This window comes from Schistocerca piceifrons, chromosome 6 (assembly GCF_021461385.2).
Source record: "Schistocerca piceifrons isolate TAMUIC-IGC-003096 chromosome 6, iqSchPice1.1, whole genome shotgun sequence".
In the NCBI taxonomy this organism is placed as follows: domain Eukaryota; kingdom Metazoa; phylum Arthropoda; class Insecta; order Orthoptera; family Acrididae; genus Schistocerca; species Schistocerca piceifrons.
This window is the reverse complement of record NC_060143.1, coordinates 472,516,541-472,544,496: the sequence shown is the minus strand read 5'-3', so window position 1 is coordinate 472,544,496 and position 27,956 is coordinate 472,516,541. Positions and strand designations below refer to the sequence as shown.

Below are 27,956 nucleotides of genomic sequence, written 5' to 3'. Positions count from 1 at the left end.
TACGTAGGCAGAGATACGTTCTGTGGGGGCTTGGTAACCAGCTATAATGGGGTGGCCGGGATGACTGGGTTAGTGGATTTTAGGAAGAAGGTAGAAGGTAGGGGTGCGGGGTGTCAGTGGGGTCAGGAGGTTGATGGAGTCAGGTGAAAGGTTTTGCAGGGGGGCTAAGGTTCTGCTGATTCCTTGATGCTCCGCCTGGACATCGGGAATGGGGTTACCTTGGCAAACTTTGTATGTGGTGTTGTCTGAAAGCTGACAGAGTCCCTCAGCCACATACTCCCGATGATCAAGTACCACGGTCGTGGAACCCTTGTCCGCCGGAAGAATGACGATGGATCGGTCAGCCTTCAGATCACGGGTAGCCTGGGCTTCAGCAGTGGTGATGTTGGGTGTAGGATTAAGGTTTTTTAAGAAGGATTGAGATGCAAGACTGGAAGTCAGAAATTCCTGGAAGGTTTGGAGAGGGTGATTTTGAGGAAGAGGAGGTGGGTCCCGCTGTGACGGAGGACGGAACTGTTCCAGGCAGGGTTCAATTTGGATGGTGTCTTGGGGAGTTGGATCATTAGGAGTAGGATTAGGATCATTTTTCTTCGTGGCAAAGTGATATTTCCAGCAGAGAGTACGAGTGTAGGACAGTAAATCTTTGACGAGGGCTGTTTGGTTGAACCTGGGAGTGGGGCTGAAGGTGAGGCCTTTGGATAGGACAGAGGTTTCGGATTGGGAGAGAGGTTTGGAGGAAAGGTTAACTACTGAATGAAGGTGTTGTGGTTCCAGATTGTGTTGATCGGAATTTTGAGGTTTTGGAGGGAGTGGAGCTGGAAGTGGGAGATTGAGTAGATGGGAGAGACTGGGTTTGTGTGCAATGAGGGGGGTTGAGGTTTGCTGGAAAGGTTGTGAAGGGTGAGTGAGTTGCCTTTCCGGAGGTGGGAAACCAGGAGATTGGATAGTTTTTTGAGGTGGAGGGTGGCATGCTGTTCTAATTTACGGTTGGCCTGTAGGAGGATGCTCTGAACAGCCGGTGTGGATGTGGGAGAGGAAAGATTAAGGACTTTTATTAAGGATAGGAGTTGACGGGTGTGTTCATTGGCTGAGTTGATGTGTAGGTGAAGGATTAGGTGGGTGAGGGCAATGGATTGTTCAGTTTGGAACTGGTATAGGGACTGATGGAAGGAAGGGTTGCAGTCAGAGACGGGAACTTTAAGTGTGAGGCCTTTGGGGGTAATGCCAAATGTCAGACAAGCCTGAGAAAATAGAATATGGGAGCGTAATCTGGCTAGGGCAAAGGCATGTTTGCGGAGGGAATGTAAATAAAACTAAATGGGGTCGTTGTGGGGGTGTTGTGAGGGTGACATGGTATTAAGTGTAACATGAGGTGAAATGAAAATGAAAATAAAAATATATGGGGAGAGATAAAGGTGAACCGGAAAGTAACTGGAGATCTGGAATGAAAAAAGGCGAAAAGGTGTTGGTTACAGCTGGGCTATGTTGGACTTGGGTTGGTAGACAACGATGTGCATAAAGGTTAGGTGGTTGTGTTGCCGCCAAAACACGTTAAAGGACGGAGAAATTCTGGAAAATTTCATAAAAACTGCGTGTAGTATATTGAAAAGAGTGGTATTGTGGTGGCAGATTATGAAAATGGGGCTAACAATTGTCTGACGGAGAAATAATGACGTTAAAACCTGTGGGAAGCGGCTAAAAATTATAAGTGATGTGGGAAAAACGGAAAAGGAAATAAAGCGAAAGTTATTAGAACTGGCCGAAATGGTTGTTTAAAAGGTGAAAGGAACTGTTTGTGAACTAGAAACGGTGGATATTATAGCGGCGGTAGTGCTGAAAGCGGCAAAAAAATTTTTTTTGGTTATGGTTTGGAAGTGGGTTACGTATTATTGAGTATATATAGGCGGGATAAAATAGTATAGCAGATTACAGTAAAAAGGAGAAGGTGAATACAAAGTGAAACTACTGGCAAAAACAGAAAGAGGAAAATAAGACGACACAAAAGATTTCGAAATGCAACAGTGACAATAACAAACGTAATTGTTGGATTCAAATTAATGATATCAATATAATAGAGGGAAACATTCCACGTGGGAAAAATTATATATAAAAACAAAGACGAGGTGGCTTAACGAACGAAAGCGCTGGCAGGTCGATAGACACACAAACAAACACAAACATACACACAAAATTCAAGCTTTCGCAACAAACTGTTGCCTCATCAGGAAAGAGGGAAGGAGAGGGAAAGACGAAAGGAAGTGGGTTTTAAGGGAGAGGGTAAGGAGTCATTCCAATCCCGGGAGCGGAAAGACTTACCTTAGGGGGAAAAAAGGACAGGTATACACTCGCGCGCACACACACACATATCCATCCACACATACAGACACAAGCAGACATATTTAAAGACAAAGAGTTTGGTCAGAGATGTCAGTCGAGGCAGAAGTGTAGAGGCAAAGAAGTTGTTGAAAGACAGGTGAGGTATGAGTGGCGGCAACTTGAAATTAGCGGAGATTGAGGCCTGGCGGATAACAAGAAGAGAGGATATACTGAAGGGCAAGTTCCCATCTCCGGAGTTCAGATAGGTTGGTGTTGGTGGGAAGTATCCAGATAACCCGGACGATGTAACACTGTGCCAAGATGTGCTGGCTGTGCACCAAGGCATGTTTAGCCACAGGGTGATCCTCATTACCAACAAACACTGTCTGCCTGTGTCCATTCATGCGAATGGACAGTTTGTTGCTGGTCATTCCCACATAGAATGCATCACAGTGTAGGCAGGTCAGTTGGTAAATCACGTGGGTGCTTTCACACGTGGCTCTGCCTTTGATCGTGTACACCTTCCGGGTTACAGGACTGGAGTAGGTGGTGGTGGGAGGGTGCATGGGACAGGTTTTGCATCGGGGACGGTTACAAGGATAAGAGCTAGAGGGTAGGGAAGGTGGTTTGGGGATTTCATAAGGATGAACTAACAGGTTACGAAGGTTAGGTGGACGGCGGAAAGACACTCTTGGCGGAGTGGGGAGGATTTCATGAAGGATGGATCTCATTTCAGGGCAGGATTTGAGGAAGTCGTATCCCTGCTGGAGAGCCACATTCAGAGTCTGGCCCAGTCCCGGAAAGTATCCTGTCACAAGTGGGGCACTTTTGTGGTTCTTCTGTGGGGGATTCTGGGTTTGAGGGGATGAGGGAGTGGCTCTGGTTATTTGCTCCTGTACCAGGTCAGGAGGGTAGTTGCGGGATGCGAAAGCTGTTGTCAGGTTGTTGGTGTAATGATTCAGGGATTCCGGACTGGAGCAGATTCGTTTGCCACGAAGACCTAGGCTGTAGGGAAGGGACCATTTGATGTGGAATGGGTGGCAGCTGTCATAATGGAGGTACTGTTGCTTGTTGGTGGGTTTGATGTGGACGGACGTGTGAAGTTGGCCATTGGACAGGTGGAGGTCAATGTCAAGGAAAGTGGCATGGGATTTGGAGTAGGACCAGGTGAATCTGATGGAACCAAAGGAGTTGAGGTTGGAGACGAAATTCTGGAGTTCTTCTTCACTGTGAGTCCAGATCATGAAGATGTCATCAATAAATCTGTAGCAAACTTTGGGTTGGCAGACTTGGGTAACCAAGAAGGCTTCCTCTAAGTGACCCATGAATAGGTTGGCGTACGAGGGGGCCATCCTGGTACCCATGGCTGTTCCCTTTAATTGTTGGTATGTCTGGCCTTCAAAAGTGAAGAAGTTGTGGGTCAAGATGAAGCTGGCTAAGGTAATGAGGAAAGAGGTTTTAGGTAGGGTGGCAGGTGATCGGCGTGAAAGGAAATGCTCCATCGCAGCGAGGCCCTGGACGTGCGGAATATTTGTGTATAAGGACGTGGCATCAATGGTTTACAAGGATGGTTTCCGGGGGTTACAGATTGGGTAAGGATTCCAGGCGTTCAAGGAAGTGGTTGGTGTCTTTGATGAAGGATGGGAGACTGCATGTAATGGGTTGAAGGTGTTGATCTACGTAGGCAGAGATACGTTCTGTGGGGGATTGGTAACCAGCTACAACGGGGCGGCCGGGATGATTGGGTTTGTGGATTTTAGGAAGAAGGTAGAAGATAGGGGTGCGGGGTGTCGGTGGGGTCAGGAGGTTGATGGAGTCAGGTGAAAGGTTTTGCAGGGGGCCTAAGGTTCTGAGGATTCCTTGAAGCTCCGCCTGGACATCGGGAATGGGGTTACCTTGGCAAACTTTGTATGTGGTGTTGTCTGAAAGCTGACACAGTCCCTCAGCCACATACTCCCGACGATCAAGTACCACGGTCGTGGAACCCTTGTCCGCCGGAAGAATGACGATGGATCGGTCAGCCTTCAGATCACGGGTAGCCTGGGCTTCAGCAGTGGTGATGTTGGGTGTAGGATTAAGGTTTTTTAAGAAGGATTGAGATGCAAGGCTGGAAGTCAGAAATTCCTAGAAGGTTTGGAGAGGGTGATTTTGAGAAAGAGGAGGTGGGTCTCGCTGTGACAGAAGACGGAACTGTTCCAGGCAGGGTTCAATTTGGATGGTGTCTTGGGGAGTTGGATCATTAGGAGTAGGATTAGGATCATTTTTCTTCGTGGCAAAGTGATATTTCCAGCAGAGAGTACGAGTGTAGGACAGTAAATCTTTGACGAGGGCTGTTTGGTTGAACCTGGGAGTGGGGCTGAAGGTAAGGCCTTTGGATATATAATAGAGGGAAACATTCCACGCGGGAAAAATATATTTAAAAACAAAGATGATGTGACTTACCATACGAAAGCGCTGGCAGCTTTCGCAACAAACTGTTGCCTCATCAGGAAAGAGGGAAGGAAAGGGAAAGACGAAAGGAAGTGGGTTTTAATACCCGTCCTACGTGGAATGTTTCCCTCTATTATAACCATATATATATATATATATATATATATATATATAGTAGCACACAGTTTTCTAAAGAGTCTGATGCCTAAAACGTGTGTTCAAGTAAATGTAAAACATGTTATTTGGTCGTAAGTGCGCCAAAGTGCAGTGCCTCGCCTCTTCACACAGCTTCTTCTATCGCACATCACTGTATTTCGCTATGTGGAATTGAAACGTGTATATTTTGCAATGGATGCCATCAAACTGTATTCAGGACAATGGAAATTAAAATGTCCTGTGGTGCCTCTCCTGCTTACAGTCTGCCGGTTTGACATCCTGTCCCTATTTTTTTATTAAAAAAAAAGGACTCTTCAGAAAATATGCACTCTTTATTCCCTATCAGCTAACAACTTGCTGCTTTGTGTGACATAAAATTAAATATAGGATACATAGACCCAGTTAAGACGTGAGACAAGCAAGACAATGCACATTTATTCAATCCTTAGCTCCTAGAATTTTTTTCTCTCTGGTCTTGCTACAACTTTACATGATGTACTTTCCTTTCTGCGAAAGTTCGTGAAACGTTTTGCTACATGAAAAATCGAAATGGCGCTGTCTAATACTGAAAAAGCTGTTAATACAAATAGGGTCCAAGACTGGTGTGGTTTCCCAACCTGAATACGTCTATTTTGTCACTGTCTGCTAGATAAAACAAACTGAGCCTTTCTAATACTGCAACAATTGTAACACACACTAAATAAATGCGACTGTTTTGGCACAAACGGTCTTTTTTCTAACGACAGAATATAATTCACAAAGCACCAATATCAAATGCCTATTAGGCTTACTGCAAGCAAAAAGCTTTACATTAGGGAATAGTTTCACACTTCATTCATATGCTCCAGTTTCTCAAGCATGAGATCGAAGAGTAGTAGTACGAAATTTTTATACAAACTTGGAATCGTCATATTGTTCCATAATTTGTGTGATATCCCCGTTTCTTCTCCTTCCTCATTCTAACAAACAGTCTTGTTATCACTAATTCTGTAACTATATTCCTGCCAATGTCAAAGCTTATACACAGGTTAACTTCACTAACTCTGCAGAATCCCCGGTTTAGTTATCCCGCGGTCATTCTCCGGTTAGGCGTTGTTACATGTTCATACAACGCGTTTTCCGCGCTTCTTCCAGAATAGAACTTAAAGCGGCTGCTAGATGGGGACTGTACAACTGGCCCTTACTAGTACAGCGATCTGGCCAAAACTTTTCCGGCAAAATTTCATTTTCTTCGACACCGAGAAGGTAATACGTAATCTTTCTTACCTGTTATTTGTTTATTTCCACTCCTGTAGTCTGAATCTATGGATTTCGCTAATAATTGTAACAATGCTCATCATTCGCAAACCCAATCAACCAGACAATCTGACAGCGGTTGGCATTCAGCCGTTCGACTTTACTCGGTCAGCTCGTATAGCTGCTTTTGTCTGTAGGAAAGTTTGTTTCTACATGTGACGAGGGTTCCCTTGACAGAGACATCATGTATGCTATGCACACATTCCCAAATCAACTTAGGATTCATTCAAAAATCAACTTAGAATGTGTTCAAAAATGTTAAAAAAAACCGACAGGGATGCGTTTCAAAGTCATTTGAATAATCGATAGACTTACGTGCGCTGGAAGCTAGTCGCTTTGTGAAACAAGGTTTTTTTTTCCCTCAAGAATATGAATTTATACTGGGATAGAATGAGTATGGCAATCTGTAATATAGTTTAGTTACATTTCTACAAAAACACACCAACAATTCATATGACACATAGGCCAAAAAATGACAGTTCTCCCTCCCAAAAATCAACAGAACTCTGGAAGGTATTTTGATCACTGAAGTAGACCTCCAACATGAATAGCCTGAGTTTGCCTCAATTTCTGAGTGGAGCTTCAGCTGTGGTGGTGGTGGTCTTGGTGGTTTGGGGGGGGGATCAAAATTTTTAACTTTTTCTTTTTTCCCGAAATTCCTCCGAAACTAAGCGTTTAATTGAAAATGCCAAGGTTACCAGAAATGTAAATCATTAAATTTTGCAATGACTGAATACAAAGACTTTACTATTTGATTAAATTTTCCTATAAAAAAGCGTAAGACCTGCAACGTCTAAGAATCAGTCAATGTCATGCAACATTTTATGGGAGAAAAGTTGTAAAGCATCAAAGAGTGAAATTTCACAGAAATAAGTCCTAACTCTAAAGTATACGTCGTCTAAAATAACAATGTATGTCAAAATCACCCCTATGAAAAATGGAACAAAAAGTCTAAAGAAGATTTCGGCATTGTTTTCAGTACGATCTGTCCCCATATCCTTTATGTTTGATGATTTGTCCCCGTATCCTTTATGTTTGATGATGTAGATATGATAAAAATGCAAATAACTTTCCTATAGGAAAAATTTAATTAATTAGGAAAGTTTTGTCACTCAAACAAAGCAAAATTTAACACTCTACATTTTTGGTTAACTTGGATTTTTCAATTGAACACTTAGTTTTGGAAAAAATCTCAAAACAACTAGAAGTAGTCTGAAATTTTGGTAAGTTTTCTTTTTATCACAGCCGAAGCTCCATTCAGAAACTGGGGCAACCCAAGATTATTCATATCATAAGCCTACTTGAGTGATTAAAAAAATTTCCAGAATTCCACTAGAGCTTGAAATTGGTAACTGCTGGATTGTGTCTTGTTTCAGTCAGCCTCTCACTCCCCTCCCCCATTCCATTCGAATACCTACACCATTTAAATACAGAAGTCATCAAATATATGCTAATTAACAAATATATAATTCTCATTTTTATCAAAATGGGAGCTGTCTTATTTCAAATTACATTTCACACACAAAAATATAGTTTTCATTGTAAACAGAAATTCTTAGTTACAAATCCTTTAGAAAAGACTGTTTGAACTTAAAAACTTGCAAATTTATTTTTTTGTTTTTATTCACATACTTTACACTTCATGAAAATCTTCATGTGATACATCAAAGTGACAGATAAGGACTCTGCTACTGAGCCACAATGCCTGTTGAAAAATCGCCTTAGTTTAAGGTATTAAATGCACCTAGAAAACTTCTTAGTTAGTTTTCTTGTGAATTGTTGAGAATCGTTTTGGTAGGCCGGTATTTAAATTTCATACTTCACATACAAAAATCTGATTGGCATGTGGTCCCCTTGTGAGACGCAGCAGATGATGACCAGGCACCCTAACCCAGAGAGTGACAAGACCTTATTTCTGAACTTCAGATACAATCAAACAAGCCACAGTGTGAGAGAGAATGTAAAATAAAGTTCACTACTCAGCTGTCAGGGCTAAAGTGAGGGTACTGAGTTTGTTAACTTCAGAGTTATCCTTACTGTGGTAACAGTGGGCACTCTTCTAATATGAGCACCACTGGTTAATGGCAGTAAGCATAGGTACTTTTTTATGAATATATTTAAGAATCATTCTAATGATATGAATGTGGAGTCACCAAAGAACTGTAGAATCTTGATGAGATGTTCAGCATGAAGACATTCATAGTGTTATAGAACCCTTTGTGGTAAATTGATTGTTATGACTGCTATAGCACACCACTCCATACTTTATGACACTAGCAATTATTGGCATACATAATTTGTAAGTAACCCAGTATACCTATCTACACAGCATCCATATTGGTAGCCCTCATGGCTAACTGATTTGAGAGTTCACTTCCTAAGAATCCAATGTGGCTGACCATTGAGAGAAATATGGTTGACCTCTCAGAGTCTTGGTGTCCAGAAAGGTCATGAATGGATAATACCTGAGGGTATCAACAGATGGTAGTAAGGTCGGGTTGGACGACCACCTCCTGCTCAGGTCTCCACCCCACAGGACCTCCTGCTGTCCCTTTCAACGATGTTGCTACGACCTCATACTATTATGATTTTTTATGCTGGAAAAGCTGCATGGGACCAAGGGCACATATTCTGAAAAGCATAATGAATACTACATTCCTGTGGTAGTGTTTGTTGTTCAGTAACCCGTGTGTGTGTGTGTGTGTGTGTGTGTGTGTGTGTGTGTGGAGTGGCAGTGACAGTGAGAATACAGGTTTGGTGTAGTTAGTGATGATCTGCTTCAGGTGGCTGTCCAAGAGAGCTGGCTTTCGCCTGCTCTGCAGAGTGAATTAACATACAATGTCCATGTTCTCTGCCTATCAATTGCAGATATATAAATTCCCTGTTTCCCAAAGACACTGAGTACAGCTGGAATGCATGCCTCATCCTCTTGCATGTGGTTGACATGGCTTAGTGTCTGGAGATACTGGTATTCATGCAGCTGCTGGTTTCCCCAGTGATAGTATTTACGCATCTTATGCTGGGGATGGCGACTAAACTGGTGTGGCTGCTTCTGCCTTTTACACATTTGGGCACGTAAAAAATTCCAACGTGCTAGGGCTGATGCACTGTCTTCTGGGCACAGTTCTGCTTGTGGTGGTCATCGTTGCACTGTTGCTGGCAGTGATGATGAATATCACACAAGGAAACCCTCACAGCACATGTGGTTCACGTGTCACTAATCCATCGCTGTAACCTAGAGCTTGTTGTCGGTGCCCAGGAGCCAACAAGTTTGACCCCTCTATCCATAAACAAGAACTGTTCTCTGAATAAATGCTTGACTTTTGGTAATGGTTGGCAATTGGCTATAGGTGCTCTCCTTGGTCGTCTACCATGAAACAATTCAGCTGAGCTTCTTTGTTGATGAGTATAGTACAGTATATACTTAAAAATATGGTCCATAGTGATAAGATCTTATCATCGAGATTCGCCGAGAAAGCCTGCATTCTCATGGTTGACAGTGTCACCTAATTCTTCTCCTGTACATTCTGAGCCATGTGTGTGTCTTGAATGTTCACAACAGATATTCTACTGGACCATTGGAAGAAAAATGGATGGGAATCGTAAGAAGATGTCATATACCACTGAGGGCAGAGGAGTCTGAAAATGTTTGGGATCACAATTGGGGCCATTGTCTAAGCTAATGACTTTAGAGAAGTCTGTTGCAAATACAGGGTGCAGCAGAACCGACTAAGCAGTATCTATCGATTACCGCTGGGGCTGTGGTGGGGGTAGGCAGTTGCACGTGGTCTGCCTTTGTTCAGTTGTTGTCCCCATTTCAGTAGCCAACATGGTCTGGACCAGTGCACATCGTGGTTTTGCCGTTCGCGCTTATTATGAAAATGACAGGTCTGTGATAGCTACATAATATGCTTTTCCGCGACAGTTCAACATTCCATGCAACAATGCCATTCCTAATGCAAACACAATTCAGTCCTGGGTTCGGCAGTTGCAGGAAACTGGTAGCACACTAAGAATAGATACACATGGCCAATGTAGATCCATCAGAACACCAGAAAATGTGCAGCGGATGAGTACAGCAGTTCAACCATCGCTGCAACGTTCTGCTCGACGGCATGCTATTGCATTGGGGATTTCAGACCGCAGTTTGAGACGGATTCTGCAATGCGATTTGAAGTTCCATCCTTTCAAAATAATGATTTCTCAAGAATAAAGCCCCACAGACTATGCAAACCGTCAAAATCTGTGAGAGCAAATGCTTGCTCAGATCCCTCCGAATGCAGCTTTCTTCAGTAGTGACGAGGCACATTTTCATCTTTAATGCGTGCATAAATAAGCAAAATTTTCACTACTGGGCTGAAAATAACCCCCGAATTATTCATGAAAGCCTGCAACATTCTCCTAAAGTGACAGAGTGGTGTGCCACAACATAATTTGGCGTGGTAGGCCCTTACTTTTTTGAGGAGCAAGGAGTGACTGTGACAGTGAATTCTACACGTTATGTTTCAATATTGCAAAATTTTCTGCAACCCAGAATGGATGAGATTGTTGAAGAACATGGATTGGGGGACTTGAGGTTCCAACAGGTTGGAGCTACCGCTCACACAGCTTGAATTTCACTTGATGTTTTGAAAGAAATGTTTCCGGGACACCTCATCTCTTTGAGGAGTGATGTCGGGTGGCCCGCGCGGTCACCAGATTTGAGCATTTGTGACTACTTTCTTTGGGGATATCTGAAGGAAAAGGTTTTCAAAATCCGCCCACACACCCTACCAGAGTTAAAAGAGCGAATTATTGACAAAGTGAATGTCATACCCCGCAATATGTGTACTGATAACCCTATGGAAACCTCACCAAAAGTTCTGTTCTTCCTGGCTCTCTGTAAGCCCATCTTTAAAAAAGGATGGTTGTGGAGTCTCAGCTGTTCAATATAAAGGTTCAAATCAAACACACCTTTAGCCAACTGTATTTCAATTTTTTTATGCCATCTTCAGGCCCCTGACCGATGTGTAGGAAGAACCCCACCTCTTGTACAATGACTGGTATCTTTTAAATTCTTTTTAACAATGTGATCCCTTCAGTCATCTACAAGTAATAAATCATTCATGCAGGTGAATTGTACAAACTTACTGTCATGTAACCATCATACAGACTCCCGTATGGAGAATAAAGTAAAAGGCATTCCTGGAGTAGAGAAACAAAAGAATAAGTGGGAAAAAATGTCACTTTGTCCGGATGGAATCCCAATTCACTTTTACAACTCTTTAGATTACTCTACAGCACTGGCCCCTTACTTTGCTTGGATTTATTGCAAACCTCTCACCTAGCACAAAGATCCAAGGACAGGAAAAAAGCACAAGTGGCTCCTGTATGTAGAAAGGAATCACAAATCCATATTCTTAATGTCATTTACTGCAGAATTGTTGAACATATTCTCAATCTGAATATAATAAATTTCCTTGATGTAGAAATGCTTTTGTTCACAAATCAACACAGATTTAGAAAGCAGCGCTTGTGTGAATCTTAACTTGTCCATTTCTCACACGATATCTGGTGAATCATGAGCAAAGGGCAACAGGTAGATCCCATATTTCTGAATTTCCAGAAAATCTTCAACACAATGCCCACTGCAGTCTGTTAATGAAGGTGTGAGCATATGGAGTAGATTCCCAGACATACGAGTGTCCCAAAGAGTTTTTCAGTAACAGAACTCAGTACACTGTTCATTACAGCATAGCCCGCTCTAACAGCCTTAGCGCTTTGCGAGATCAAATGGGACTCAGCATGTCTATGGAGTTTGGAACTTCTCTTGCGCCTGGCTCCACACACTGACTGTTCCCCATCCATAGCCTGCATGCCAGTATGCTAGCTGGCTATGGCCAGGCACTCCTGGACTGTGGAACTGTTAGTGTCAAAATCTCATGTGCTTGTGTAGACTGTGAATAGTGAATATGTAATATATGATTAAATGATTTTATCGTGTTTGGAGATTAACTGCAGTCCGCTTTTAATAAAGGCAAGCAATACAGAAAGCATATAATGCTGAAAATATTGCTGTAGTATTTGCATTTGTACTACTGTTACGCGAGTTGCTGACAGTGTTGGAAATCTGCAATAGAAGTATGTAAATACTTCATTTCTATGGAATCTGAAATACATTCATTATTCCCTCCAGATGCTTTACAGTTGTGTGCCGCTCTATAAGAACAAAAAAGGAAAACTAGTGGCATAAGTTACCAAAAATTTCCGATTGATAATAACATACAAAATGTGGGGTTACAAGTGATTTCTCGAGACAACTTCATGCCAAATTCATTGTCAAGTTCATCAATAGTTTGCAGTCAACATTTTACCGAAGGCAGACTATAAATCTGGTTACAGGAGAAAGATTTTGAGAACAGGTAGTATTCCCAGCAGATTTCCAAATTATCCTCTCAATAAAATTCCAGTAACAGCATTAGCCAGGCAACAAATTGAAAAGCAGTCTCCAAATAACCAGGTGTGAAGTAAACGTAAAAAAAGTGCAAGCCCTGCACAAAAAGCCAGCACTAGTGTCCCATTACATGCATTCACGGAAGCTTCAGTTCAAACAGAAGATGATGTGCTTTCCAAACTTAAAGCTTTGGAAAAGGGACCAAGAGGATAAAAAAACTAAAACATGGAGACTAAATGACAAACTAAAGAGCCAGGAATGTAACATTCACATGCTGTCAGAACAACTTGCACAGTATGAAAATAAAACCAATCATCATTAAAACCTGGAATCATTAATATCAGAAGAAAATAACATGTCTAAAACAGAATTCTTACTGGAGCCAAAAAAAAAGATTTGTCTCACTGGAGTGAAGTAATACAACAGTGCGTCATATGGTAATATTACTCTCCCAAAGGTTACAAATATGATAGAGATTCTATGCTGAACTTACCCAGTAGATCTAAATCTACTCCACAAGCCACTATATGGTGCGTAGCGGAGGGTGCCCTGTACCACTACTAGCCATTTTCTTTCCTGTTCCACTCACAAATAGAGCGAGGGTAAAACAACTATCTATATGCCTGCGTGTCAACCTATTTTCTGGTATCTTATCCTCGTGGTCTTCACGCGCAATGTATATTGGTGGCAGTAGAATTGCTTGGCAGTCAGCTTCAAGTGCTGGTTCTCCAAATTTTCTCAATAGTGTTTCTAGAAAAGAACATTGCCTTCCCTTCAGCGAATCCCATTTGAGCTGCCGATGCATTTCCATAACACTTACGTGCTGTTCGAACTTACGAGTAACAAATCTGCAGTTTGCCTGTGAAGTGCCTCAATGTCTTCCTTCAATGTGGCCTGGTATGGATCCCAAACACTCAAGCAGTACTCAAGAATAATAGGTTGCACCAGTGTCCTATATGCAGTCTCGTTTAAAGGTGAGCCGATCTTTTCCTAAAATTCTGCCAATTAACCAAAGTCAACCATTCACCTTCCCTATCACAGTTTCCACATGCTTGTTCAATTTCATGTAGCTTTGGATAATTATGGCCAGATATTTAAACAACTTGACTGTTTCAAGTAGGACACCAGTAATACTGAATCCGAACATTACAGGTTTGCTAGTCCCACTCATCAGCATTAGCTAACATTTTCCCACATTTAGAGCTAGCTGCCATTCATCACACATTACACCCTACACAAAATCAAGATTGGGAGCAGAAGCTAGCTATCTAGAAAAGGTGGAGTCGCTTTGTAGTGTAGCAAATTGATGAGATGTCAATTACGCAACTTCAGTATCGCAGAAAACTGGATGTATTTTTTGGAGAACAAGATCCAGTGCAGTTGTAGCAGCTTGAGAATGGTAGCAAGTCACAACAACATGTGCAAAGGAAATTACGAATTCTAGCCAACTGTGTGTTGTGCTTCATGATAAGCAGCCTTACAGCCAAGTTCAGGCTACCAGCAATGTGTTTCTTCATTAAGCAGCTTTCTGATACACAGCTGCATAAGCTTACTTGTCTGTGATTCATGAAATAGAACAATGTGGGTTTTTTTGTGCCATGGTTGGTAACAGACAATCACAAAATAAACAGCGCTATGATGAAAAGGTTGCATGAAAGTAAATCACCATCTCATTAAGTGACACATCCAGAAAAATGAATGGCCGGTGTTTCCAGTTTTCAACAAGTATCACATTTTGAAGATTTTGAGGTCTCTCTATCCAAAAATAAGTATGTTTTGTGGTGAGGGAATGATTTCTAAGGAATACAGAAAACAATTGTACCAACTACAAGCTTCAGAAACTACAAAACCTGTCAGTTTTCTTTTTAGGAAACATACTGATCACACGAACTTCGATAAATAAATGTTGAGCAAGTGAAGCAGACATTTTCACCAGAAGTAATTGTGGCACTGAAGCTTCTTAAATAGTCACATTGACAACAAAGGTTTGGATCTTACTTCGTCAGAAGCTACTATAAAAGATATAGAGCATGTGTTAAAATGGTACACACTTCACGATGTCAGCAGTACATCACATCGTTCACGTACTCACAATGATGACAGAATGCAGTACCTTTCAACTGACATCAAAAGGTTGGAATGGCTACAGAATCAATTGCTGCCATATCTAGACTCCATTAAAAAGGAAAGCATTACCTCTGAGAAGCAATTCCTTAGTAATGAAACTTGTGAAGCTATTAACCCTACAATCATCCAGATGACACATGTGATAAAACAGGCACTGAAGTTATGACTGTCATTTTGTAAAGCATGCTCTACAACAGGATAGTGTGTGTTGCCAGTGTGTATCCTTTCTCTATAGCCATTCACGTCATGACTAATAACTTGGTGGTAGACATACCAATGTAAAAGACCATACAATGTTTACGCAACATTTGGTACATGACGTGTCATTTCACAAAAGTATGTTTTGCCAGTTACAGGATTGGTACAGCTGGTGGTGGGATGTGCATTTGTCAAGTCTTATGGAAGGAATGGTCACTGGGGTAGGGGCCACAGGGTAGGGACGTGGGAGCAGAAGCAGCATACAGTCTGACCAGGATATTGCAGAGACTGGGGAGGTGAAGAAAAGCTACCCTAAATGTGTTGAGCAAAATGTCAGGCATAATAAACGCATGATTTTAGGAATTCACAGCCTTGTCGAGGTAGCTGATCAATATATCCAAGACCAGGATAATACTGAGTGACAAGAGGTGTACTTTTAAGCTGTGTTTTGGAAGGATCAGCAGAACCCATACTGGAGGTCACATCCCAGGAAATCTGCTTCTTAACTAGGCTGGTGGGGTAAATATGTCAAGCAAAGACTGATGTAAGTGGTGGTGTATTGCTGAAAAGAGTCTGCAACTGCACAAATGTATTTGCCTTGAATGCCAAAGCTGTACGGGAAAGAATGGCAACTGTCAAAATTTAAGTACTGTTGTTTGTTAGCATGTTTAATGTGAGCAGAAGTGTGTGGCCAACCCTCAGTGAGGATGACGTTAAGATCAAGGAAAGTGGTGTGGGATACATAATAGGGCCAAGCAAAATTTCTATTCTGAATTCCACACTACTCTCCATTGTAGTTTAGAAAAGTAACTGAAGTAACTTGTAATGGTATTAATTTCAACCCACAAGATACATGTGCATGTCACTTTGAAATTGATGATTTGTGATCTGAGGGGACAAATCTCAATTACAGGCCACACCAAGATAGTTCAAGCCAAAATTTAGGAAAGAAAGTGCTGCAAATATGGAAATAGCATGAAAGCTACACTTCCAGAAAAACCAGTCTATGACCAGCACTAGTCTCTCAACACCGTTAAGAAAATGGACCCAGATTATAAGTTTGTTACATTTTCATTGGTAGATCGTCCCATTAAAATCCACACTGAGTGAAAACAGCTTTAAGGCTTCCACTCCACTACTGTGGCAGTTTGATGTTCCACAGCACCAATCCCTTACGTTCCTGCAAATGAATGAAGTTCAACTGAGCAGACAAAAGGGATTGACGAGTTGTTGTCACCACCACACTAAAAACTTTACTAAATCCGAAGCTGTGAAAAACAACCATGTGGAAGATTACTGGAAAATTCTCTGTTTCTTACCAATGTAGGTCATCTCATTTTTTACACTCCCCTTGAATGAGAGCATATATTAAATCATATTAAGGAATTTACAACCAATTTATACATCAAGTCTGCAGCCAGCTCATCTAATTCACCGTATCAACTTCTGAGTTATGGTTATCAATAAATATTAATCAAATTATGTAGGAAGATGTAGCTACACACTGGCCCTCTCCCTACACCTACCCAAACACAGCTGTAATGCAGTAACTCAGCTACTGCTAATAGTCAATTTATCTAACCTGGTGTCTTTGTTGCAAAGCTCTCTGGAGGAAATACGGCTGCCATTTCGTCATTGTCTGTGTTCACTTTTAGTTCCATTCCGTAATTAGGTGGTATATATCTGGCAGCAATTCCCTGCAAAATAACAAAGTAATGAACTACACCAGTGAGATATTTGTACATTTTTTAAGTGCAAACACATAAAAATGTTAACACAGTTTATATCATGTATACCATTACAAAAGAATTTATTCCACAGTAGTATCTTGAGTGATGCACACTATAAATAATACAGTGTACATATGGAATGCACAATTACATTTATTTAAGGTATCACAGAAAAGAGTCAAAGAGCTTGATCACAACAACAATGAATAAGTAGTAAAAGAGATTGGACATTAAGTTGTAAGTAAACAACTGACTTATGTGTTGTACATTAAACATACATTATCTTCATCATAAAGTGTGACCTGATTTTCTTGGATGAATACCGACAGGGGTGTAGAGATCAGAGGAAACAAGCTTCACTCACTCAGAGTACCATGGTTATTTCCATGTCAGTCCTTTAAAGTTTTTCATAATTACCCTTGCTTCACTTTTCTTCTTATTTACATTCACTTTCTTCTCAGTTGTTTTATGCATCAGAAATTTTAATGCCTTGGGGAGCATTTACAAGATTTTGTTGATTGCCTCCCATGCCTTTTATTTGCTATGTCATCAGCAAATACAGTACACAGTATCTTTCCACTATATTTTAATCCATCCATTTTTTTCTTTCATAGTTTGTACGACTTCAACACATATGTTAAAGATTTACAAACGTACACGACAACCCTGTTTTCTAACTATGAATGCAAGGACATACATGACCATAAAAGAAATACAAATTTATTGGGTCAAGGAATGACATCAAGAAGAATACAACGCCAGTAGTGAGGGCCATGAAGCAACATCAACAAGAACACAATGCAAGCAATGTACATGTATCAAATACATTAATAACTGACAGCTGGGAGTCTTACCAGGTTAAGTAAAATGACTATTAGTAGTAGCAGAGTTACTGCATTACAGCTGTGTTCGGGTAGGTGTAGAGGGAAAGAGAGCCAGTGTGTAGCTAGGGAGTCGATTTAATTATCATTTCATTCCAGAGAAGTTGCACCGTCATAAATGGTTCCTGTCCTTTTGGGAACAGATACTACCTTCATAAATAGTTAAAATATGGCTACCCAGCCATTGACCTACTTGTGCGAACACACACACTATGCCCCAACTCGTATGGGATTTGGTAGATTAATCTGCAGTAAAGCGTCTGCCATGTAAGCAGGAGATCCCGGGTTTGAGTCCTGGTCGGGGCACACATTTTCATGTCCCCAATGACGTATATCAACACCTGTTTGCAGTTAGGGTGTCGATTTAATTATCATTTTATCTTTTCCTACTTAATTTGATTGGTGTTATTCAATTTTATTGTCCTTATAAAGAAACTATTCCCATTAGGTGTCACTGCTGTAGTGCTGCAAGAACGTGGTGGACTGGGTGAAGGCCATTGATGAATGTGCTGCCTCTGATAGAAGGTACCTGAAGGCACTCTGTTCAAATGTGAGCACGCACTGCACTTCACTTAGTGGCCTGACATGTCCACTGGCAGTAGGTGTTAATAACCAGTGAGTTGCTACATCCTGCCTTACTTTTTCTGGTTTTAGCTACCTTTTCAACCACACTTAAATATTGTTTTATATTTTTGTTACCCTTTTTCTGTTAAATACAGCCCATTTTCTTCACAGTGGTAGAAAGCAACTCCTATCTCCCACCAATGAACACCATTCCATACCAATGAATGTGTAAGAGATCCATCCGTTTTTTTTCTAGTCTGCTTTTCAGCAGAATACCTAACTGCTTCTGTTGTTTTTGTACTAGTTCTGAACTCAAAGTGGTCTGCACAAAACACTAGTCGATCATTCCTTTTGCTGAATTTTGCCTGTATTTAGAATTATTTTGGATGCTGTCTTAGGATAAGACAGCATCCATACAATATTGCCTTTGTTGGTTTTGCTATAATTACTGTTACGCTTTTAAAAATTCCACTGGAAAGTTTCCTATTTCTTAACATACATTAACAATGTTTAACAATTATGAAACGAAAATGGCACCAAATACAATGTGAACTGGCTACAAGAGGAGTACTCTACTGTTTGTGAAAATTGCAACACCCAGAGGGAATGGTCTAAATCAGACCAAAACTGGAGGAAGTGTTGAACTAGTGAACCATTATAAGTGATTACAATTTCAAAGAAATGGCACACACATACCTGTGAGTATCCCCTTTCATGTAACAGGCAAGCTCAATACTACTACACACACAGCCAGTGCAGAGGCATCAAATGCAGTAGAAACATGCAACAAAGTGTCAATATGCCTTGTTGAAAGCAAAGAGAGCAATATCAGCATGTGAAAGAGTTTGAGCAGAGCAAAATGATTGGCCTTCAGGAAACACGACGGTCGTATTGTGAGACTGTGGCTCGTACAGGGCACATTGCTATGACAAAGATGAGTTTGTTGAAGCAGTGGACAGAAGATGATAATACAGAGCGATGGACCACACAATGTGACCACAGCATGGGATAACCACCATCTTGTTCACAGGGATGTAACTGAAAGTACAGTTTTGTTTACAGTGTTGACTCAACACTGGTGCATTAAAACAAGTGTGGACATGCCTGTGTTGATGGTCTGACCCTGTCTGCTGAGAGCTGGTGGCACACAACATTGTTTTATTTCTGGGCACAAAGACAATTAGGGTTAAGTCAGAACCATAGAACACAAAGACAAAAAAAGGAGTTAAAAGTGCCTACACATTAAGCCCAATCAACAGAAGGAAAGACAGCTAAAAGCAGGTACTCAGAGAAAGGTCCACATAGAAAAATGGAGGTCCTAAACTGAAGATTAAATGTCCTTCATCATACTGCTATGACAGATGAAAAGTAAGATGTGGTCAACAGCTGATAACTAAGAAGGCAAAGATAAATTGGTATGCCAGTGGTTAAAAGAGGAACATTCCATCAGGAAATGGTAAACTGCCACAGATTGAGGACAATAAGCACAAGGTGGTGGTGGTGGTGGTGGTGGTGGTAGTGGTGGTGGTGGTGGGGGGCCTACATTCAATATCCAACTCTAGGTCCCACTGTAATTAGCTGGATGAGACAATTATTTGTTGGGTTCATGACTAGTGAAGCACTCTGATGTATGATGAAATCTAAGTTGAGACCTGTTCTGTATGTACTTGGTCTTAATGGAACACATTAAGTCTATCTAAAGACTGCTACTTGCAAAGAGGACATTAATATTGAAAAATCCTGCTTCCTTGAATTTAATGAATACACCACAAAATCTGTTCCACTATTTATTCTCTCTTCTGACACATTTCGTATCAAGGAGCCATCAGTTCCTCCTTCAAACATTGCATCTCTCTCCATTACATCTTGTGCTGCATGTCCCCCTTGTAATGTAATTAACTGTCAGAGATAAAGTTTATCTCATGCGAAAAGTACGATGCCCACAGTAAAGAGTTAAGGTAATTTCATTATGTTGCCAGAAAATGTGTTTAATTTATTTAATTATGAATATTTTCTTTTATGATAAATAATGGATTCGTTTGAGATGTTAAATGCTGTATATTTATATGTATTTATTTATATGTATCTTTGGAGTTTATTAAGGTAAGCAGACCAAAGAATCTAGAATGCAGGAATGTCTGCAACTTCCGGGCACATGTTGGCTTGCCTGCCACTTCTATGTCTGTATTGGAGGGAGATGGATGTGTTTTATGTGACAAGTGCAGTATAATGCATTTATAGTATCAATGTTCATAGTGAAAATGGTGTAGTTACTAACAAAAAATACAAACAAATATAATTTTTTGCTGAAAGTATTTCAGATCCGGTAGTGTTTATTTCAAACAGGAAGAAAACCCAGGCCATGCTTGTTGGAATGATTATTTTGCAGACAAAACTTCGAGAACCCCTACACAAACGAGCTCTGCAGTGTGTAATCTTTCAGCAACTACTAATAAATAAGTCTTGCTGAAATTGTGCTGGATCTACTCGTATTATTCTCATTCAAAAACACGTAGTGAGAGTGTGGTCCTACCACAATATACCGCGTAAGATTCCACAATTTTTCAGTTATCAAAAAACGAGATAGATAACAACCAGTACACCCTCCAAAAAAAAGGTGGAGTCGAAGTGATACTAAATATAAACACTTCCCCAAAAACTTGTAAAGCCCACAAATATATATCATGCAGTTTACCAAATGTGGTAGTTTTATTCTTAATAAAGATGTAATAACAGTGCAGTTTCTTTAACTTTTTTATTACCGTAGTCCATTATCTTTCACATAGATCTGATTTAGATACCATGACAATTTCGTTACACAATGACTCACAAAAAAACCCATGTGTACCTACCGTAGATACTGATACAATTTTACAGTTGATATGGTAACCCCTCATCTGGCAGTCACTTTATGGAGTTTAAAATAGCTTCTGCACCACCTAGATACTCAGTCAAGACATGCTTAAGCAATGTGGATGAAAGCACACGGTGTGAAATATTTTTTGGGATAGCTACATAACACTAGTATCCCCAAAACTTAACGCGGCCTCCCTCCAAGCCTAATGTCTCTTGGATTCGTTTCACAGAAGATAGTACATAGGTAAACAGTTTTCTAGTAGTGGTCAATGACAGGCTTGATAACTAAAAAAAAGTTCAGTGCTCCACGAAAATTATTTATTACAGCATTAAATATCGATAAATTGCGTCTGTGGGCCCATTGCTTGAAATAAGATTCACACAATTGCATACAATCTCTACACAACAGCTATGAAGTTGTAGTTAGATTATGGTCCAGGTGGTGAATAAAGTTGACACACATTTACAAACAAATCTACCCTACTTTCTTTGTAAATTATACATTTGTGGTTTTGATTTTAATTCTAAACAGAAACTAATCCTCAGACCATATTTAACAACATGATCTCATTTGCTAACATTAATTATTTTCAATAATGAAGTCAGTCTGGGCTGTAAACTACATACCCATATACCAGCAGCTGGAGGATCAGGACTGGCCAAAATCCCGTTCTACAGGATCCTCATCCTTTGCAACAGTCACATGTTATTACTCAAAACCCCAGTCCAATTTAGAAGATAATTCTCTGCACTGATACATATCTCACCTTTCAATGTTGCCAGTCCGCATTTCTGTCCGTGATTTGCTTAACAGTAACTGTTCTCAGTGAAACCTATCATTATCGGCCCCCTCAAACTATCAGTAAATGATTGTTAACTTCATGGAGTGGAGAGAGAAAGTATCATTCTAACACAGCACACCTACAGGTTGTGTTATACTGGGTGGTCAGAAACAGTTTGAAAATCTTGTAAGGATGTTACAGGATAGGTTATGCTGCGAAATAACTTGAGAAAAAATATGATACATTCCACCATTTCCAAGTTAATTAACACCGAAGTTAGCCAATCAAGCTGTTGCGCAGAAAGTTCAAGTGGCCTGCCAGAGATGGTGTCAGCAAATCTGTTCTTCATTTGGTTCCCTAAAACCAGAGAGAGAGGGACAAAAATTGCACATGGAATTGTAGTAAGGATCGAGCTGGAGCCAATGGTTGAGCAGTCTTCTGCACTCTCATCTAACAACTGACACCAATTGTATCTGACCTGCCGTTTTAATGTGCATGCACAACAATCTGATTGGCTAACTGCAATGCTAATTAACTCGGAAAGATGCAATGTATCGAACTTCTTTCTTAACAATTATTTCTCAGCACAATGTAAGCTGCAACATCTTTACAAGATTTTTTGACTGTTTCTGACCATAATGGACAATTTACAAGTTGATTCTGAAGATGAACCCTGGTACACCCTTGTAGCATTCTGTACTAATACACTCATGCCATGTTAAGTCATGATTTCAAAATGCAAACACATGTAGCAGCACCCAGGCTCAGGCATAATTATAGAAGACAGTCAGTAATACTCAGATTTGTGGAAGATTTTAAATGTCTCAGGCAGCATGGTCAATTTTGTAGTGCAAAATACCAAAAAGTAGTTAGTTGCTGTTATACAACCTCATCCATAACCTCGTGTTTGTAGTCGCCTCTGATACAGAGGTTCAAGTTTACACTCTGACAGTGTTAGTTTTATCACTGGAGGAAACTTTTCCCCTTTCAATGTCTTATGAAGTTTCTTTTGTAGCCCAAGAAAAATTGTACAATATAAAAAGTGGCAGAAGTAAGTGAATGTTGGGCCCATACTCAGAAACAAAGGTCTAATGATAGGCATTTGCCGTCTTTCCACCTCCCTCCTAGCACAGGACCCTGTTTGCTGTAGTGTTTTCGAGAAATCTCCAACAATGCTGTCAAGATGCGAGGTAAGTGGAAATTTTGACTAGGGCCATATTCTTGTTTTATTTGAGTTCCCATTGAATATAAGAGAAACTGAGTTCAAATGAGGTTCTGTTTAGTCAAAGGTTAGCATACGAGTTTAAGTTGGATAACAGTTTGTGGGAACATACTTCTGAAAACAAGAAAAGCTTTACGTCAACAGCAAGTCAAAGTTACAAATGAAATCTTGCACATTCTCATATTTCTATAGACCATGATAAATCCTGCTTGCCTTGGAAAATGATCTAAAAAAGGATGGATGGATGGATTGGTGGGGTTGCTGGGACCAAACCACAAGGTCAGCGGTCCCTCAATCCTTCGTGTGTCAAGGAGGCAGTAGTTCCCGGAGTTGATGTTGTTGTCTTCAGTCCTGAGACTGGTTTGATGCAGCTCTCCATGCTACTCTATCCTGTGCAAGTGTCTTCATCTCCCAGTAATTACTGCAACCTACATCCTTCTGAATCTGCTTAGCGTATTCATCTCTTGGTCTCCCTCTACAATTTTTACCCTCCACACTGCCCTCCAATGCTAAATTTGTGATCCCTTGATGCCTCAGAACATGTCTTACCAACCAGTCCCTTCTTCTTGTCAAGTTGTGCCACAAACTCCTCTTCTCCCCAATTCTATTCAATACCTCCTCATTAGTTACATGATCTACCCATCTAATCTTCAGCATTCTTCTGTAGCACCACATTTCGAAAGCTTCTATTCTCTTCTTGTCCAAACTATTTATCGTCCATGTTTCACTTCCATACATGGCTACACTCCATACAAATACTTTCAGAAACGACTTCCTGAGACGTAAATCTATACTCGATGTTAACAAATTTCTCTTCTTCAGAAACGCTTTCCGTGCCATTGCCAGTCTACATTCCATATCCTCTCTACTTCGGCCATCATCAGCTATTTTGCTCCCCAAATAGCAAAACTCCTTTACTACTTTAAGTGTCTCATTTCCTAATCTATTTCCCTCACCATCACCCGACTTAATTCGACTACATTCCATTATCGTCATTTTGCTTTTGTTGATGTTCATCTTATATCCTCCTTTCAAGACACTGTCCATTCCGTTCAACTGCTCTTCCAAGTCCTTTGCTGTCTCTGATAGAATTACAATGTCATCGGCGAACCTCAACGTTTTTATTTCTCCTCCATGGATTTTAATTCCTACTCCAAATTTTTCTTTTGTTTCCTTTACTGCTTGCTCAATATACAGATTGAATAACATCAGGGAGAGGCTACAACACTGTCTCACTCCCCAACCACTGCTTCCCTTTCATACCCCTCGACTCTTATAACTGCCATCTGGTTTCTGTACAAACTGTAAATAGCCTTTCACTCCCTGTAATTTACCCCTGCCACCTTTAGAATTTGAAAGAGAGTATTCCAGTCAACATTGTCAAAAGCTTTCTCTAAGTCTACAAATGCTAGAAACGTAGGTTTGCCTTTCCTTAATCTATTCTCTAAGATAAGTCGTAGGGTCAGTATTGCCTCCCGTGTTCCAACATTTCTACAGAATCCAAACTGATCTTTGCCGAGGTTGGCTTCTACCAGTTTTTCCATTCGCCTGTAAAGAATTCGCATTAGTATTTTGCTGCTGTGACTTATTAAACTGATAGTTCAGTAATTTTCACATCTGTCAACAACTGCTTTCTTTGGGATTGGAATTATTATATTCTTCTTGAAGTCTGAGTGTATTTCGCCTGTCTCATAGATCTTGCTCACCAGATGGTAGAGTTTTGTCAGGACTGGCTCTCCCAATGCCATCAGTAGTTCAATGGAATGTTGTCTACTCCCGGGGCCTTGTTTCGACTCAGGTCTTTCAGTTCCCAGAGAGGGAGGACAAATTCCAATGAACCCAACCGTATCCGAGAATCAAGAAAACCAAGAGACAGAAGCAAGAGGAGGGGAGAGAGGCATAAAAGAGGTGAAGGTGGTAGAGCTGGCATGTCCAAAAAGCAGCTGGAGGCATCCAGGACACGTTATGCAATTAAAGATGCACTCACTCCTATTGACCATGGTTTCCATACCCTTCATTACCACATGAAAACTAACTATACGGACAGGCTGATACAATCTCAGGAAAAAGAACAATGATGACAAGACACTAAACTAATGACAAACGCAAAAGAATAAGAAGAATTCAAAATGTGAGAAGGGCTGGACCCAGACCTGACCACCACGCAAGGGCAGCCATGGGGCCCCTTAGTCATAGAAGCGATGGGGCACCCCTCCAATCCCTGAAACGGGCAATGAGGCTAATGTGGCCTAAATCACAGAGAGGAGTAAAAACCACTTTCTTGGGTAAAAAGTAAATCCACATCAGCTGCTTAAGTATCACCCACTAGCGTGTGACGAAGTTTAAGGTTTCACCATAAGGTGGCCAAATTAGAACAATCTAGCAAATTACGGCAATCTGGCAAGATGTGGGCCGCTATAACACAGGCATCATACTAACAGTGTGGTAGGTTTTCATACTGGAGAACATGGCCATGAGTCAGCCAAGTCTCGCCAATGTGAAGCCAACAGGAAACAGTAGATTCCTTGCAAGAAGCAGGAAGGGAAGACTGCCACATGGTCGTGGTCTCCTTTACAGTTCGCAGTTTCTTCAGAGAAACCAGGGTACACAAATCTGTTTCCCAAGCCTCCAACAATAAATTGATGGCATATCATTGACAGACGGTCTGTCTCCAGTACCTCCACCTCCAAAGTTGGCCCTCTGGTAGTCAACTTGGCCAACAAGTCCGTTTCCTGGAATCCATACCTGGACAAGGGTCCAAAGACAGTCTACCATTCAGCTTGGTGGTAGTAACAGGGAGTAATTGCCAACTAAAAACATATAGCTCGTGCAAGAACGAAGGTGGCTGAGGGGTCGAGCAATGGCCACCAATTCTGCACTGAATACACTACATTGGTTCGGCAGGAAACATAGTCCACCGCACCCTGTATGTGTGTATGCATAACTAGTGTGTCTGTCGACTGCACAGCTGTCAGTGTATACTACATCTGAGCCTGGAAATGTGTCAAGGATGCCCAGCAACAGACAGTAAAAGGCCATGGAGTCTACAGATTCTTTCGATCCAAGAGATAGGTCAAGACAGATCTGAAGACAGGAGTGAAGGTGATGCCAAGCCACATGCCAGGCTCCTCAAGACGGGACAGGATCAGAGCTTTGTAGGGCTGCAAAAGTATAGAGCAGTCTGTGCCCCTAGCTAGTGTTACTGGGACAGCTGACAGTACTAAGCTGTGACCAGCATTTCTGTTTAAGTTGTCAGAGATGGAGAGGCCATGTCAGCTGGGCATCAAAGACCAATCCCAAAAAGCGGTGAGACTCCACCACATTGAGTACTTCATCATAGGCGTAGAGTTCTGGTTGAGGATGAACAGTACATGGTGACAAGTGCATGGTGCGTATCTTGGCAGTAGAAAACTGGAAGCAATGAGTGTAAATCCAGGACTGTGCCTTTCGCACAGCATCCTCCAGTCAGAGTTCAGCAACACCCACAGTTTAGGGGCAATAGTACATGCAAAAGTTGACAGCATACTGGAAGGGTGACACTCTAGATCCATCAGCTGCAGCTAGAACACTGATAGCCACTAGAAAAAGGGGCAAACTCAATGCAGAGCCGTGGGAGACTCTGTTCTCTTTTGTGCTGGGGGGTGTCTGTGAGAGAAGAACCAACCTGAACCCAGAAATTACAGTGGAACAAGAAGTTCTGGTTAAAAATCAGGAGTGGGCCCCGGTGGCCCCAGTCGTCTATGGGAGCAAGGACATGGTGACATCATAAGCCTTTTATAAGTCAAAGAAGCCAGCAATAAGACATTGACACTGGGCAAAAGCCGACCACCTAGCAGACCCAAGGCGGGCCAAATTGTCAACTGTAGAACAGCTTTGGCAAAAAATGTCCTCGGACGTGGCCAAAATACCCCAAGACTCGAGGTACCAACAGAGCTGATGACTCACCATATGTTTGGGCAACTTGCAGAGAACATCAGAGAGACTATTTGCGTGATAGCTGTTCATCTCAAGGTGGTGTTAAGCTGGTTTCAATACTGGGATGACAATGCTATCTAGCCACTGAGACGGGAAGTCATCCTTGCTCCAGATACGGTTGAAAATGGCCCAGGACCCAAGTCAGGGCAAAGGGCATGGGCACCAACTAATTCCCACTCACTGAATGGAGCATTGCATGGCACCAGGTGACAAGTAGTAAATGGTAAGTGAAGTGTGTCTCTCCATTGTTAGTGGACACAAAATGCAGGCTGATAATTCTCAGATGTAGAGGCTCAAACATAATGCAAAGTAAAATTTTCGGTGACAATGTCAGTGTTAGTGTAGACTATTTGCAGATATACCAGGTACACCTGCAGGGGTCTGGTGTCCATAGGGCATCAAATCTTTGCCAAAAACCTGTGAATGAGGTATACTCAGTCCAATGATAGCAGCATACTGTTCACAGTATTCTCGTTCCTGTCATTTTATGTGGTGGCTGACATGGGTACGGTTTAAAGGCAATGAGCAGCTCCACCAACTGATGTCACTTGTGTGCATTTGAGAGCCTATCTGCAATCTATAATGGACACGGCAATAATTCTAGGGGCCCACCAAGGTACTGTCTTCTGACAGAGGGATCCCAAGGAAGAGGGGTTCACTAAGTAAGCTCTGGACAGTTGCATCGATACCTCTATGTGGTGGGGTGCAAAAGGTGACACCATTGGTGGAAGCATCCCAATCAGTTTTGTAGGTAGCCCCCTCTAGATGGATGCCTAGGAGACTGATGCAGTGAGAGGGTCAATTAGGACATGATCACTGTCACACAAGTCATCATGGACTCTGCAGTAATGGAGGGAGGAAGAACTGGGCTGCAAGTGAAAGATCAATGGCCGAATAAGATTCTTGTGCCGTGCTGAAGTGTGTGGGAATACCAGTATTCAAAAGGTAAAGTTCAAACTCTGTGAGTGAGTTTTCACAGCTCTAGCCCAC

At 41.4% G+C, this 27,956-nt stretch overlaps 1 protein-coding gene across 2 annotated transcripts in view; it reads right to left on the bottom strand.

The window, feature by feature from the left end:
- LOC124803036 (little elongation complex subunit 2-like) overlaps positions 1 to 27,956 on the bottom strand; it is a 243,312-nt gene that overhangs the window by 87,671 nt on the left and 127,685 nt on the right. For both annotated transcript variants that reach the window (XM_047264150.1, XM_047264151.1), the window contains one exon: positions 16,539 to 16,653. In XM_047264150.1, the coding sequence (XP_047120106.1) occupies positions 16,539 to 16,653 (115 nt within the window). The remainder of the gene's footprint in view (positions 1 to 16,538; positions 16,654 to 27,956) is intronic.